This window comes from Triticum urartu, chromosome 2, assembly GCF_003073215.2.
Source record: "Triticum urartu cultivar G1812 chromosome 2, Tu2.1, whole genome shotgun sequence".
NCBI lineage: Eukaryota > Viridiplantae > Streptophyta > Magnoliopsida > Poales > Poaceae > Triticum > Triticum urartu.
In genome coordinates, this window is record NC_053023.1 from 668,248,554 (window position 1) to 668,264,089 (window position 15,536).

The 15,536-nt window shown below is 44.8% G+C and overlaps 1 protein-coding gene across 1 annotated transcript; it reads right to left on the bottom strand.

Annotated features, from left to right (window-relative positions):
- Positions 1–840: 840 nt before the first annotated feature.
- Positions 841–4,433, bottom strand: LOC125533982. Its single transcript, XM_048697299.1, has 10 exons — positions 3,701–4,433; positions 3,314–3,532; positions 2,429–2,536; positions 2,111–2,335; positions 1,944–2,036; positions 1,703–1,813; positions 1,452–1,626; positions 1,283–1,360; positions 1,074–1,184; positions 841–891 (listed from the first exon to the last, which is right to left on the bottom strand). The coding sequence occupies exons 1-4, from the start codon at positions 4,394–4,396 to the stop codon at positions 2,282–2,284; spliced, it is 1,077 nt and encodes a 358-aa protein (XP_048553256.1). The 5' UTR covers positions 4,397–4,433; the 3' UTR covers positions 841–891; positions 1,074–1,184; positions 1,283–1,360; positions 1,452–1,626; positions 1,703–1,813; positions 1,944–2,036; positions 2,111–2,281.
- Positions 4,434–15,536: the final 11,103 nt, after the last annotated feature.

A 15,536-nucleotide genomic window follows, 5' to 3' on the forward strand; every position in this document is an offset into this window, starting at 1 on the left:
TGTATTGTCCACGTTGAGCTTAATACTATGACGCATCATCCAGAGGTAATAGTAGATGACTGATCATTCGTAGCTTTCTTTTGGTAATAACTTATTGAACCTTGCTTTTGATATACCATGCTTTCCTATTAATAAGGGGCATGTAGTACGGATCACTTCGTTTTTATGAACCTTTAATAAGCCATGTTTTACCAGGCTGGATATGGCTGGGGCAGGCGGTGCGGCAAGCCGCACTTCCTATTAGTTGCACAAATACAGCCCCATGTAACGCATGCAGCAAGGCCTGATAGCCATGGCTCAGCCAAGTGGCCATATAAATAGAAAAGCAGACAAGTGGCACATAAACATCGCATGATGAGGTTGTAGGAACACTCCGGACAAACCATCCATCTACAGTAGTAGCCTACTAGTATTATACTAGTGTTTGTACTTGGCGCTTGAAGTCTGGTCTAGTTTATTGTTCATTGCAGCAGGCAAAGTACAGCAAACCCAAGAAAAGGACATCTTGAGCAAATGGCAGCTCCAACTATGAAAAGCGATACCCATTAGGTCTTCTCATTCCTACAAAATCAAATCATATGAACATTGTTAGAGTACACGTATAATTTGTGTACCATAAACGCAGAAGATACCATGTTATGCACAATTACAAATGAAGGTTAGGATGGCATACCACAGTGATCGTTTCGACAGGTTTGGCAATTTCTATCTTCTCACTGATATCATCACAGAATTCGGGTTTTATCCTCTGAATAAATAAATGATATGCGCTTAGCACAATGGTATTTTTGACATAAGCGTGTATATAGCAAAGATGCAATTTCATTCAACAGTACATACCGGCTTTTTAACTGCCTCTGCAATCAACTCCTGAGCTTTATCCTCTGATACCTAAGGCAATCAGACATGAAATCAAATCAAATATAAGAACATATAATCCACTGGATACAATCCCACATGCATATCACAGTACTTGATTGAAAACTGAAAAGATGAAGGAAGCAAGCAGAATAGATAACCATGCATGTTACAAAAATGTTTTAGACTTGAAGGAGTATCGAAGAAGAGCCTACCATCCATTCCCTCACAGAACAGTCCTCCTCTAAGGCATATTTTATGCTATGTTGGAATGACGGACACTTGTTCAGCTTATAATCGTCCTTCAAAGTATCTGTGGAACTATCCTGTGCATTGCAATTAGAGCACACATATAACTTGGTTGCCATGAACAGAGAATATATCAAATTAGGCGCAATTACAAACAAATATTAGGATAGTGTACCTCAGTAATCATTCCTATAGCTTTGGCAATGTCGATCTTCTTTCTGATATACCCATCATAGAATTTGGGTTTTATCCTCTGAATAAAAAAAATGATTTTCGCTTAGCATAATGGTATCTTTGAAATAGGCATGGATATAGCAAGATGCAATTTCATTCAAGCACAGTACCAGCTTTTCAACTGCCTCTGCAATCAACTCCTGAGCTTTATCCTCTGGTACCTAAGGCAATCAGACGTGAAAACAAATCAAATATACAAACACATAATCCACTGGATCAATCTCACATGCATATCACAGTACTTACTTCCTTTGTAATGCCTGCCCCTACCGTGCAACGAAGAAACTGAAAAGATGCAAAAGAGATAAGCATGCATGTCATGAATTTTAGACTTGAAAATTATCTGTGAAGAAGAGCCCACCGCCGTTTCCATCATGGAACAGTCATGCTCCATGGCATATTTTATGCTATCTTGTAGTGATGGACACTTGTTCAGCTTATAGACTTCCTTCAAGCTATCTCTGAAACTCTCCTGTGCATTGTCGAGGAAAAAAAATACATTACCAAGCATGTACAGAGTTCATTAACACCAGGAATTAATCAGAATTACATGGATAATCAAAGAGTGTGCAGGACACTGGTTTACAGTGCTGAATGTTAACCTTCTGTTGAGTGACCCGCTTCCAAATCTCGAAATAGAGACCATCGGACCCGTTACACCAAGTAGCCTCAATGCACATGTAGTTAAAACAATCCTGCATAGAAAGAATGGAACTGTTAGATGCAAACCACACAAAAAATACATTAGTGAGTGTGTTAGAGATCATACACGGAAGCCAATACGAGCTAAATGAGTTGTGATCTTGGAAAAGCGAGTGGCGATCTTAGTTGCTTGATAAATTCCTCTGGTGCGTATCTTGCCTACCTAATAAAGAACAAAGGAATTACCATGGTGGTGCAGCATATACAGAAACATTGCCATTCATGATCTTTTGTGTGGTCATGCACTTACAGTAAGAGGTGAAAACTTGCTCGGTAGACAATCTTTCAACCACTGTACCAAGAATAGAAAAAATGGTTTAGTCCCCGAACAAAAATCCAATCGTTGCAGGTAGCTAGTCTTGCTTGACTTGCAATGCATGTATACCTTAAGTTCCCTTAATAATGTTTCGAAGTACTCGATGTATTCATGTTGCATCTCGTAGCTATGGAGGTAACCGCGGTACACAACCCAACCAGCGTACTCATAAGCACTCTGCATCAAAATGAAGGGAAAGAGGGTGGTCAGAATGTTTTATAGAATGACAATTATAACATACTCCCTCCATTCACAAATATAAGATGTTCTAACTTTTTTCTGAATTGGATGTACATAGACACGTTTTAGTTTGTTCACTCATTTCAATCCGTATGTAGTCTATTAAAATATCCAAAACATCTTATATTTGTGAACGGAGGGAGTAACAAACTGTAAATAGCAAGGGGTGGAAAACAAAAGGGTTTGATATAGGGCTAGCAAAAACATACTATATTATTCATAAAAGTAAACAAATCTGTTGGTTCCTTTAAAATAAACTACCATTTCCAACAGGAAAAAATGCATATGACTACTATACTAAAAAATGGTGAGCCTCTATTAAGGCAATAAAGTGGAAAGAAAAATATTCTGGATTGGGGCTATGTTAAAGTAGTTGATTAGCCGGTTTTCAGAGGCCGATGATTTGATGATATACATTTTCCAGCATATAACACTATGAAATGTCCATCCAAGATGACAATTAACACTCTGTAGATGTATCATGAACTCATCAGTAACTGTGTATATTGCACTGCAATCTAGATCCTTAAATAAGTAGATAAATAAATAACTTTTCAACCCTTTCTGGAAGTAGTCCACATAATGTCTCACTTGTGTATATAGCATGGTTTCCAAATTCAGAGAAATGGACCTAACTAGCCATACTAACACAATGGAACACCTAAGGCAATTAAATGATCACAGGAACACTCGGTTATCAAATTATATACGTACATGCTTCCGAGGGACTAGACGCTGGTAGTCATTCACGCAAGCAAGCTTGCAGAGATCAGGGTCGAAGAACCAGTCTAATATGCCGTCATTGTCGAAGAAGCTAAAATATCGCATCTTCACAAGGAAATCTGTAGGAAATTCTTCTCTGTCAAGAAGCTCCATAGGGCACTCTTTCAGTTCATCACAGCACAACTCATTATTGGACTCCTTTTTTAACAACTGTAGGCAATGATATCACCACTGGATCAAATTAAATATGGATGGGAGTTTAAAGAAACCAGCATAAGTAGGATAGAACAAGTAACATAAAGTCACAAGGAACACAGATGTACAGATTGAACAACTTCTAATAGATGACTGAAAAACAGAGGCATGGATGGATCGAACCTTGTAGGATCTGATGCGATACACCGCATGGCGGAGGTCCATGTTAAAGTAATCCTCAAGGTTCAATTCAGTGTAGGTATCAACACGGGGGTCGGGAGGCAGCTGCTGCAAGTATCCATAGTATTCCTCAAACTCGATGTCCTCTCCCAAGCCCAGTTCGTTCAGCTTCTGGATTATGTCGCCCACATCTTCATCTACCTGTGTTGCGGCATATACTTGTTTCTGTTCCTGGATAGCACCAGTGTTGCCATGGTCATGAGCATCGATGGGACGACTGGTACCCGCATCGGAACAGCGGTAACTTGTTCTTGTTCTGAGTTGTGGAGATGTTCTTTTCGCTGGAAAAGATGTATTGCTTTTTGTGTGCTTCTTCTCTACAGAAAGACGCTCTTTTCGCTGGATACCATGTGTATGTGGGCAGAGCTGATCAGGGGGGCACGTCTTCTTCTCTGCACTATGCTTCTGTTGATTCGAGCCTGTATCCACCTTCTCCATTCGCCTCTGAGACATCTCTCTGGCAAGACATGCTTCAGTCTTGAAAGGCCACATATCCTGATTCTTCTCCTTTGCATTATGCTTCTGCGGATTCGAGCCTGTATCCACCTTCTCCATTCGCTTCTGAGACATCTCTCCGGCAAGACATGCTTCAGTCTTGAAAGGCCACATATCCTGATCAGAAGTGCACGTCTTCTCCATTGCATGATGCTTCTGTGGATTCGAGCCTGTATCCACCTTCTCCATTCGTTTCTGAGACATCTCTCCGGCAAGACATGCTTCAGTCTTGAAAGGCCACATATCCTGATCAGAAACGCACGTCTTCTCCATTGCACCATGCTTCCGTGGAACCGGACCTGTATCCACCTTCTCCCTTCGCTTCTGAGACATCTCTCTGGCAAGACGTGATTCAGTCTTGACAGGCCGCTGGATACCCTGTATATGATGGCGGAACTGATCAGAGGGGTACATCTTCACCTTTGCATTATGCATGTGTGGAATCAAGCCTGTATCCACCTTCTCCTTTAGCTTGTGCGACAGCGACGGCGATCTCTCCTTTCCAAGGTGCTTCCGTGACAACAGAGAGCTTGAGCGTGTGTCTGCCATCTCCTTTCCACGAAGCGACGGCAACCTGTTCAACCCCCTTTGTCGGATTCGATCAGGATGTGCTAAGGGCTCCTGCACGATGTTCTCGTCTGCAAAGACCTGCTTCGGCTGCATGGCGATCGTAGCCGCCTTGTCCTTGACGTGGTACGGCATCGCGCTCGCAGCTGCCGTGCCCTTTGAGTGGTTCGGCATCGCGCTGGTAGCCGCCTTGTCCTTTCCGTGGCACTGCTGCATCTCTCCAAACCCTAACCTACAATGGAGATGAACACACAACATCAATAATGTTACAAAAAAAACATCCAGACAAAAACAAATTGGGCTATAAGGTCACAGAGGGGTACCGGCGGTGTTATCAGTGGCGATCCGAGGCGTTCCCTCGACAGACGGCGATCCTGGAGAGGGCGCAAACCTGGAGGCCGTGCTTTTAAGGTCGATCGGTGGGCACGGATCTTTAGGTCGGGCATGGCCCGGCACGAGAATAAAAAGGGTCGGACACGGCCTAGGTCTGGCACGCCCTTTTATTCACGGCCCAGGTCCGGCACGCCACGGCCCATATATGGCACGCGGCACCACCACGCCGCTCTTGTCTGTCGGCCCTTTTAACACTGTTTTTTCCTTCCAATCGGCGCTTCAGGAGAGCTCCTAACCGGGAGCTCCTAAACCGCGCCTTTAGCGCCGCTGACGCGTCCTTGTGCCCACGCGATGCCCACTTGGGCCTGGCCCAACAAGGCTCGGGACGCGGTGTAGCGGGAAAACAGCAAAAAATGTGGTCCTTTCAGGATTCGAACTCGCGCCAATGCCTTCCTGTACGAGCCCCCGTCTAATAATTAAACCAACTCAACTACAGTGAATGATAAAAGCGCCAACAGTATAACAGCATGCAGCCGCGCTATTTATTGCATGTGTATTGTATCACTTAAATTTTCAGAATAATACAAAAAGATCGTGAAGTTGAATAAGTTCATTATTTTTTAAGAAAAGTTCACAAAATTGAAAAAAATCATTGATTTTGAATAAAAGTCCATCAAATTTACAATAAGTTCATCGAATTTGGAAAAAAAAGTTCATCAAATTCGAAAAAGTTTATCAAACTTGAAAAGAAGTTCATTGAATTTGAAATCAAGTTGAAAAACCTTATCAATTTTCTAAAAAGTTCATTGATTTTGAAAAAAAGTTCATCGATTTGAACAAAGGTTCATTGATTTTGAAAAGAAAATCATCAATTCGAAAACAATTTCATCGATTTTGAAAAAAAGTTTATGAACTTGAAAAAATCATCGATTTGAAAAAACAATCATCAATTTGAAAAAAGGTTCATCGATTTGAAAAAAAAAGTTCACAATTTTGAAAAAAAATCACACACTTAGTAGAAAAGAAGAAAGAAAGAAAGTAAAAAAAATAGACCCATTTCCAAGAAAAACAAAAAAAGGAGAAAGAATAAAAGGGTGAAAAAACTCAAGGAAACACACATGTACTAGCGAGATCGCTAGGAAACGGTTTTTTGTGTTGTAGAAACAAAAAAAAGGAATTGAAAATGGGCCGGCCCAGTGCGTCGGTAGGGGGTGTGCGCCCGATTGCGTAAACACCTAAAACGGCGTTTAGGAATTGCCGCTAGCGACTTGGGTTCACTCAGTTGTTTCTAAAAAAAGGTTCGCTCAGTTTATGGTTGACCAGCCAACGATCAATCATTTGACCGTTGAGAAAAGACAGATCAGAAAAAAGTTCGCAAAATTGAAAACTGTTCGAGAATTTGGAAAAGGTTCATTAATTTGAGCAAAGTTTGTGAATTTGCAAAAAATTCTTGAGTTTGAGAGAAGTTCACAGATTGGAAAACGTTCGCGGAATTGAAAATAGTTCACGAAACTGAGAAAAGTTTGTGAGTGTCAAAAAAATTCATAAGTTTAAAAAAGTTTACTGATTGAACGAAAGTTCATGAATTTGAGGAAAGTTCACGAGTTTGAAAAAAAAATCACAAAATTGAATATCATTCATGGATCTAAAAAAGTTCGCATGATTGAAAAATGTTAAAAGAACAAAAACAAAAATAAACAAAAACCAGTAGTAAACCATAGGGAAAAACTCAAACCGACGCCAGTTGTAACATTACATGGGCCGACCCATTATGATAGGCACGTGACCGCCACGTACCAGCAAGGAACTAAATGGCACGTTGAGCACCAAACGGAACCAGCTTTGATTTTGGTCTTTTTAGCAATATTTTGGCTTTGTGACGCCCGGATTCAATCATACACTGATCATGCACGCAAATGTGTACAATTAAGATCAGGGACTCACGAAAAGATATCACAACACAACTCTAGACACAAATTAAAATAATACAATCATCATATTATAAGTCAGAGGCCTCGAGGGCTCGAATACAGAAGCTCGGATACACAAGAGTCAGCCGAAGTAACAATATCTAAATACAAACATAAGTTAAACAAGTCTGCCTTAAGAAGACTAACACAAAAGCAACAACAATCGAAGAGGCAAGGCCTTCTGCCTAGGAGCTCCTAACTACTCCTGGCCGTCAACGGTCTCCACATAGTAGTAGGCACCCTCGGGGTAGTAGTAGTAGTCGACGGAGGTGGCATCTGGCTCCTGGAATCCGCCATTTGATTGCAGCAACCGGGTATAGGGGGAAAAGAGGTAGCAAAGCAACTATGAGTGTTCATTCAAAGTACTCGCAAACATCAGATCTATACTAAGTATGCATCAGTATCAAAGGAATGAGTTGTATATGTGGACCGAACTACAGAATGACAGAGGAGAAGGGAAATCCTGGCGTATCGAAGACCAGCATCTTCAAGCATTTTGGAGCATGTAGAAGAGTAAAGAATAGCATTTTATAATTAACAAACATGTTGTAGTATTAACGCCTAGAGATCCTTTCTCGACTCCCCACGAGAAAGCAATTGAAATGATCTAAATGACGACTAGAGGGGGGTGAATAGGCGTTTTAAAACTTTTACGGATTTGGCTTTATCCTAATGCAGAATTAAACTGACGGCTACTTTTCAAGCACAAATCTCAAATATGCTATGCTCAACTAAGTGCACCAACAACCTATGCTAAACAAGATAGGCACTGAACAAAACTAGCAAGCACAAACTATATCACAAGATATGGAAATGTAGGAACAACTAAACAATTCAACTAGCACAAGATATATCAATATGAACAAGTATGAATTATGGAAAGTAAAGAGTGTGGGTATGAGATAACCACAAGCGAGTCGGGGACACGGATTTATCCCGAAGTTCACACTCGTGAGAGTGCTAATCTCCATTAGAGCGGTGCTGAAGCCAAAGGTCCGGGATGTCACCAAGTGACTCACTGTATTCACACTTTCGAGTCACCCCCAATGGATGAACCCTGATTCACTTGGGGAGTGGTCTTGAAGGCGACCACCACACCTTTACAATCTTCTCCAGAGCACACAACAAACACGGAAGCTTCCGGAGTAACTTGACCACCTAGGCCACTTCACACCCTTCCCCGAAGCACACCGCAAAAGGAAGCTTTCGGAGGAATGCTACCTCTTGAGCACTGCGTTGGTTTTCCCTTGAAGAGGAAAGGGTGATGCAGCAAAGTAGCGTAAGTATTTCCCTCAGTTTTTGAGAACCAAGGTATCAATCCAGTAGGAGGCCACGCACGAGTCCCTCGCACCTACACAAACAAATAAATCCTCGCAACCAACGCGATAAAGGGGTTGTCAATCCCTTCACGGTCACTTACGAGAATGAGATCTGATGGATATGATAGGATAATGTTTTTGGTATTTTTATGATAAAGATGCAAAGTAAAGAAGGTAAAGTAAAAACAGCGCTAGAAATAACTTGTTGTAGGAAGATTAATATGATGGAAAATAGACCCGGGGGCCATAGGTTTCACTAGTGGCTTCTCTCAAGAGCATAAGTATTTACGCTGGGTGAACAAATTACTGTTGAGAAATTGACAGAACTGAGCATAGTTATGAGAATATCTAGGTATGATCATGTATATAGGCATCACGTCCGAGACAAGTAGACCGACTCCTACCTGCATCTACTACTATTACTCCACACATCGACCGCTACTAACTATGGACCCGAAGAGAGAAGAAGCCATCTAGCTAATAACTATGGACCAAAACACTTTTATATTATTTTTGGGACTAACCTATTAACTGGAGGCCCAGCCCAGAATTGTTGTTTTTTGCCTATTTCAGAGTTTCGCAGAAAAAGAATATCAAATGGAGTCCAAACGGAATGAAACCTTCGGGAACGTGATTTTTGGAACGAACGTGATCTAGAGGACTTGGACCCTACGTCAAGACATCAACCAGGAGGGCACGAGGTAGGGGGCGCGCCTACCCCCCTGGGCGCGCCCTCCACTCTCGTGGGCCCCATATTGCTCCACCTACGTACTTCTTCCTCCTATATATACCTACGTACCCCCAAACTACCATATACGGAGCCAAAAACCTAATTCCACCGCCGCAACCTTCTATACCCGTGAGATCCTATCTTGGGGCCTTTTCCGGAGCTCCGCCGGAGGGGGCATCGATCACGGAGGGCTTCTACATCAACACCATAGCCTCTCCGATGATGTGTGGGTAGTTTACCTCAGACCTTCGGGTCCATAGTTATTAGCTAGATGGCTTCTTCTCTCTTTTTGGATCTCAATACAATGCTCCCCCCTCTCTTGTGGAGATCTATTCGATGTAATCTTCTTTTGCGGTGTGTTTGTTGAGACCGATGAATTGTGGGTTTATGATCAAGTTTATCTATGAACAATATTTGAATCCTCTCTGAATTCTTTTATGTATGATTGGTTAGCTTTGCAAGTCTCTTCGAATTATCAGTTTGGTTTGGCCTACTAGATTGATGTTTCTTGCAATGGGAGAAGTGCTTAGCTTTGGGTTCAATCTTGCGGTGTCCTTTCAGTGATAGTAGGGGCAGCAAGGCACGTATTGTATTGTTGCCATCGAGGATAACAAGATGGGGTTTATATCATATTGCATGAGTTTATCCCTCTACATCATGTCATCTTACTTAAAGCGTTACTCTGTTCTTATGAACTTAATACTCTAGATGCATGCTGGATAGCGGTCGATGTGTGGAGTAATAGTAGTAGATGCAAGCAGGAGTCGGTCTACTTGTCTCGGACGTGATGCCTATATACATGATCATACCTAGATATTCTCATAACTATGTTCAATTCTATCAATTGCTCAACAGTAATTTGTTGACCCATCGTAATACTTATGCTCTCGAGAGAAGCCACTAGTGAAACCTATGGCCCCCGGGTCTATTTTCCATCATATTAATCTTCCAACACTTAGTTATTTTTATTGCCTTTTATTTTATTTTGCATCTTTATCATAAAAATACCAAAAATGTTATCTTATCATATCTATCAGATCTCACTCTCGTAAGTGACCGTGAAGGGATTGACAACCCCTTTATTGCGTTGGTTGCGAGGATTTATTTGTTTGTGTAGGTGCGAGGGACTCATGCGTGGCCTCCTACTGGATTGATGCCTTGGTTCTCAAAAACTGAGGGAAATACTTACGCTACTTTACTGCATCACCCTTTCCTCTTCAAGGGAAAACCAACGCAGTGCTCAAGAGGTAGCAAGGGGCGGATGTAATTTTTTACATCCGCTTCCTACGCGGTAGTACCACACCAGGGGCGCGGTAGTACCGCGCGCTCTGGCCAGGCTCAGCAGCATGCACGGCAGTAGGGGCAGATGTAATTTTTTACATCCGCGCCTCGCGCGGTAGTACCGCTCCTGGCTTACGGTACTACCATGTCGGATATTTGCATAGATCCCAACTCAGCGAAAGTTGCCACAGATGTATTTTTATATGTCTGTGCCTTCCCAAATCTAGTCTATCCCTTCCTTGCGGTAGTACCGCAAGGGGGAGTGGTAGTACTGCACCAGCGGTTCTACCGCCCTCTGCCTTATCACTTTAGGGCTAGTTTAGATTCTGCTGCATGGGCGGTACTACCGCACTGCCTTGCGGTAGTATCGTGTGCCCTTGCGGTAGTACCGCGTCCCCGACGCGGTAGTACCGTGCTTCACAGGCTGAGTTGGTGGATAACGGTTGGATTTGTTCTTCAACTATATAAGGGGTGTCTTCTTCTCCGAGTTGACTACCTCTTCCATCCCCAAGCTCCATTGTTGCTCCAAGCTCCATTTTTGCCCGATCTCTCTCCCTAGCCAATCAAACTTGTTGATTCTTTAGGGATTGGTTGAGAAGGCCCCGATCTACACTTTCACCAAGAGAAATTTGATTCCCCCCACTAATCCCTTGCGGATGTTGTTACTCTTGGGTGTTTGATTACCCTAGACGGTTGAGGTCATCGTGGAGCCATATTCCATTGTGGTGAAGCCTTGTAGTGTTGTTGGAGCCTCCAATTAAGTTGTGGAGATAGCACCAACCTTGTTGGTAAAGGTCCGGTCGTCGCCTCCAAGGGCACCAATAGTGGAATCACGGCATCTCGCATTGTGTGAGGGCGTGAGGAGAATACGGTGGCCCTAGTGGCTTCTTGTGGAGCATTGTGCCTCCACACTGTCGGTGTCAAAACCGACGGATCTCGGGTAGGGGGTCCCGAACTGTGCGTCTAGGATCGATGGTAACAGGAGACGAGGGACACAATGTTTACCCGGGTTCAGGCCCTCTCTATGGAGGTAATACCCTACTTCCTACTTGATTGATCTTTATGAATATGAGTATTACAAGAGTTGATCTACCATGAGATCGTAATGGCTAAACCCTACAAGTCTAGCATGTATGACTATGGTAATGAGTATGTGCTGATCTGGACTAAGCCCTCTGGTTTATATAGACACCAGGGGGATCTAGGGTTTACACAAGGTCGGTTACAGAGGAAGGAATCTTCATATTTGGTCGCCAAGCTTGCCTTCCACGCCAAGGAGAGTCCCATCCGGACACGTTGAGAGTCTTCGGTCTTCACGTCTTCACAGCCCATCAGTCCGGCCCATGGCTAACAGGCCGGATGCTCGAGGAACCCTTAGTCCAGGACTCCCTCAGTAGCCCCTGAACCAGGCTTCAATGACGAGGTGTCCGGCGCGCAAATTGTCTTCGGCATTGCAAGGCGGGTTCCCCTTTCCGAACTCCAAGATAGTCTCCGGACGAGAGATGTGTCCGGATCTGCAGCATAAATACCACACACACGGCCGTAGAGAGTATAATATTTCACGAGTCCAATCTGCTAACAACTTTTCGCAACATGACATCATGCTGGCCCGGTCTTTATTTCAAACCGTTTTTTGTCTTGCCGTTCCACGTTTCAAGGCGTGGCCTCTATTGGAACGTCTGTTGAAGCAGAGATCATGTCCCCTTATTACGGGATTCTTATCCACACGAATGTGGGTAATCCAACCATCTCTGTGGTACGATTCCTGGGGAATAGGCATGTTTTAAGGCCCAAGAGGAGGCGTTTCGATATTCACAGCCTTTATAGAGGGGTACAGACCCGCCCTTCTCCTCTGCGCTTGCTTCTTCTTCAGCTTTCCCCACCTCAAGCTCTAACACCCAGGTTTCAATCACCACGAACCTCGATCATGTCCGGCTCCAGCCTTCAAGGCCGGTGGGTGGCTTCTTCTGTTACAGAGGAAGACATCGTTGAACTCCGAGCGGCAAGATATGTGACCGCGGAAATCCTCCACCGGCTCCCTGCTGAAGGGCAGGTTATTCCTACCCCTAGATCCGGCGAGAGGGTCGTGTTTATCTCCCACTTCCTCCGAGGTTTAGGGTTTGCTCTCAATCCCTTTGTTCGTGGGCTCATGTTCTATTACGGGCTAGATTTTCATGATCTGGCCCCGAACTCCTTCCTTCTCATATCGGCATTTATCGTCACGTGCAAAGCTTTCCTCTGAATCCCTCCACACTTCGGCTTATGGCTGAAGACCTTCAATGTGAAGCCGCAATTGATCGAGGGGAGACAGGTGGAGTGTGGTGGTGCCACAGTGAGCAAGCTTACTAATGCTCCTTGGCTAAAAGGATCCTTTACAGAATCTTCAAATATATGGCAGCAGGAGTGGTTCTATATCACCGAGCCTCGTGGTTCCAAGTGGGCTGCTGCTCCAACGTTTCGATGTAGCCCTCTGACTCAGCTCGTGTCGTGGATCAATAAGGGGCTAGACTGGGGATCAATTGATGAAGTGCAAACTCTGCAGAGCCGCATCCGAAGCCTCCTCGAGAAGGACATCGATCTTGTCAATGTGGTTCAAGTAATGCTAGTTCACCGGACTCTACCATGCCAACGACGGCCTCTCTGCTTGTGGGAGTTTAATCCGGAAGGGGCGTGAACCCTCCAACACTTCTTTGGCACTACGCACAAAGGGATGTGGAAATTGTTTTTCGGGAAACGAAAACAATGGCCGGATACCACCGAGGACATTGGCCTCGATTGCAACCATCCGGATACCCCGGTAGGCGTTTAACTCCCGAACACTTTGAGTACGCTGTAATATGTTACTGAGCATACTGCCTATTCCCCATGGCTGGATAAAGAAAGCAGAGCGAATCAGGTGTTCGGCCCCCCTCCCTGAAGACTTAGCAGATTCCCTACTAACAAGGATGCTGGCCCCGGCACCATTCCAGATGCCTGTGGAGGAGGACAAGGCGGAAATCAAAAAGGAAAAAAGCGGCCTCCACCCCGAAGGTATATCAGGCACTGCGTCCGGGGGAATCAAAATTCCGTCGTCCGAAGACAAAAGTGAAGGAGAAGTCAAGGTACCTTCCCCCCAGGGTAAGAAGAGGGCCGCCTCCGAAGATTGGGAGGAAAAGGCCCCCAGGCAAGGCAAGATGCCATCATCAGGTGGCTCGGGCTTGGAAGACGATGTTGTCGCACAGTTCCATAGCGAGGATAAGTCTCTGGCCAAATCGTAAGTTGAACAAGGGAGTTCTTAAAACATATCTCGTTCCATTCCCACTACCAAGGTAACATTGTGAATATATATTTTGTAGTCCGGCACTCCGTCCTCTTCAACAATCCTCCTCCCCGGGGGACCTTCTTCCGGAGATGATGGAGAGCGAAACACCTCCACAAATTTCCTCGCCCAATAAGGTGGACGACTGTGAAGTGTCATCCCGGAGGGTCTCTCCTGATCAGCAAGCAGTGCGGAGGATGAAGAAGACATCACCCGGAGGTGATACCCCAGTCGCCCAGGGTTCGGGGGCCAACAATGAAGGCCCCGGACTATCTGGTTTACAGCCGGAGATGATTGTGGAGACGAGCAAACGGGTTCCTTCGAAGGGAGGCCGTGCTCCAACGGCGGCTTACGAAGATCCGGAAGCGCCGGATATATTGACGAACATGCTGCAACAAGCGTTCGTGTCAGAGAAACATCGTACCTTGATGGGTACGGTTGTTGAGAGGGTTCTGCCCACGAAGAGCGGATTGCATGAAGCCTTCACGAGCCTGCTAAGAGGCTTTGAGGTCTGTGATGTAATATTTTCAACTGTGTTTTATTCGCAAAATGCACCTGCATATAGGTAGTAGCCCCTGTGACTCGGATTGGCTCCCCAAGGGAGGCGATCAAAGGATCAAAAAGAAATATGCTCAGGGAATGACGTGATTGAATTGGAACACAGGCAATTTCCCCCTCAGTGACCGCCCGGACTACAGAAATGGCCGAGCTTCAGTGGGAGCTTGATGTGGTGAGTGAGGACATCACGCTTATCCACAAGCGTCTTGATGAGTCACAAGGTATGTATTTGGGGCAGTCATTATATGCACTTGCTTATTATATAAGCGGGACATGAAAGAGTGTATGCTAAAATATGCATAACTGCAGATGGTGCTGCCATGGTTGAGATTTTTCGGGCGGAGCTATTCCGAGTCAAGGAGCAGGCACGGTTTAGTAATGCGGCTGCCGAAAAGGCATCGGCCAAATTGAAGGCCGAACAGGCTGCTCGACGTCAGGACGAGGAGAAAACATCCAAGATGACGTGTGAGCTCGAAGGTGTCGCTAGCCGCTGCGAATTCCTCGAGAAGGATAATAAAGCAAAAGCGGCTGATCTTGATAAGGCCTTACGAGAGGCAAAAGAAGTGCAGTCCGAGTCTAGAGCGGCTCGGGAGGAGATCCGGCAAGCTGGGGAGATCGCGGCTGGTAAGCCCTTTTTATTGCAAACTAAGTTCAGCGATCCGAATTATACCCCGCTTAACCAAGTGTGGAGTTTCTCCAGACGCGTTATTGGACTTGCCGAAGAGTGTGGCCAATGCGGCGCAGTTTTACCAAGCGCAAGAAGGATATGCAACGGAGAAGCTTTTCTGGTCACAATTCGGTGCGTCAAAGCGCCCGCTATTGCTAAACGAACAGATGACCCAATGGGCCGAACTTCACAGGCTGTTCGGTGCTGCCATGAAGGACGTCGTGGTCCGGCTGTGGCTAAACGAGCCAGTTCCGGATAGTTATTTTGGTTTGGTGCAGCGACTTGCTGACGCGGTGCCGCGTATCGATGCTGTGAAGCGATCAACGTGCATTGAAGGTGCATGGATGGCCTTTGCCCGTGTCAAGACATACTGGGCTAAGATGAATGCCACCGATGTTGCAGCGAAGAGTCCACCCAAGGGCAAGGATTGTCACGCACCAGAGCACTATTTTGAGGATGTTTTAGAGGGTGACCGCTTAATAGAGGGTCAATGCTTGAAAGATGTAATTTTCGAGTGAATTGTAAAAGAGAATATTATAATAAGGCTGGTTTCTTTTTAGT

Coding starts and splice junctions, on each gene's coding strand:
- LOC125533982 (XM_048697299.1), bottom strand. CDS start 4,396: ATGGAGAAGACGTGCACTTCTGATCAGGATATGTGGCCTTTCAAGACT. Junction 3,533..3,700: donor ATCGCATCAGATCCTACAAG/GTTCGATCCATC, acceptor CATTGCCTACAG/TTGTTAAAAAAGGAGTCCAA. Junction 2,336..2,428: donor CATTATTAAGGGAACTTAAG/GTATACATGCAT, acceptor TTCTTGGTACAG/TGGTTGAAAGATTGTCTACC.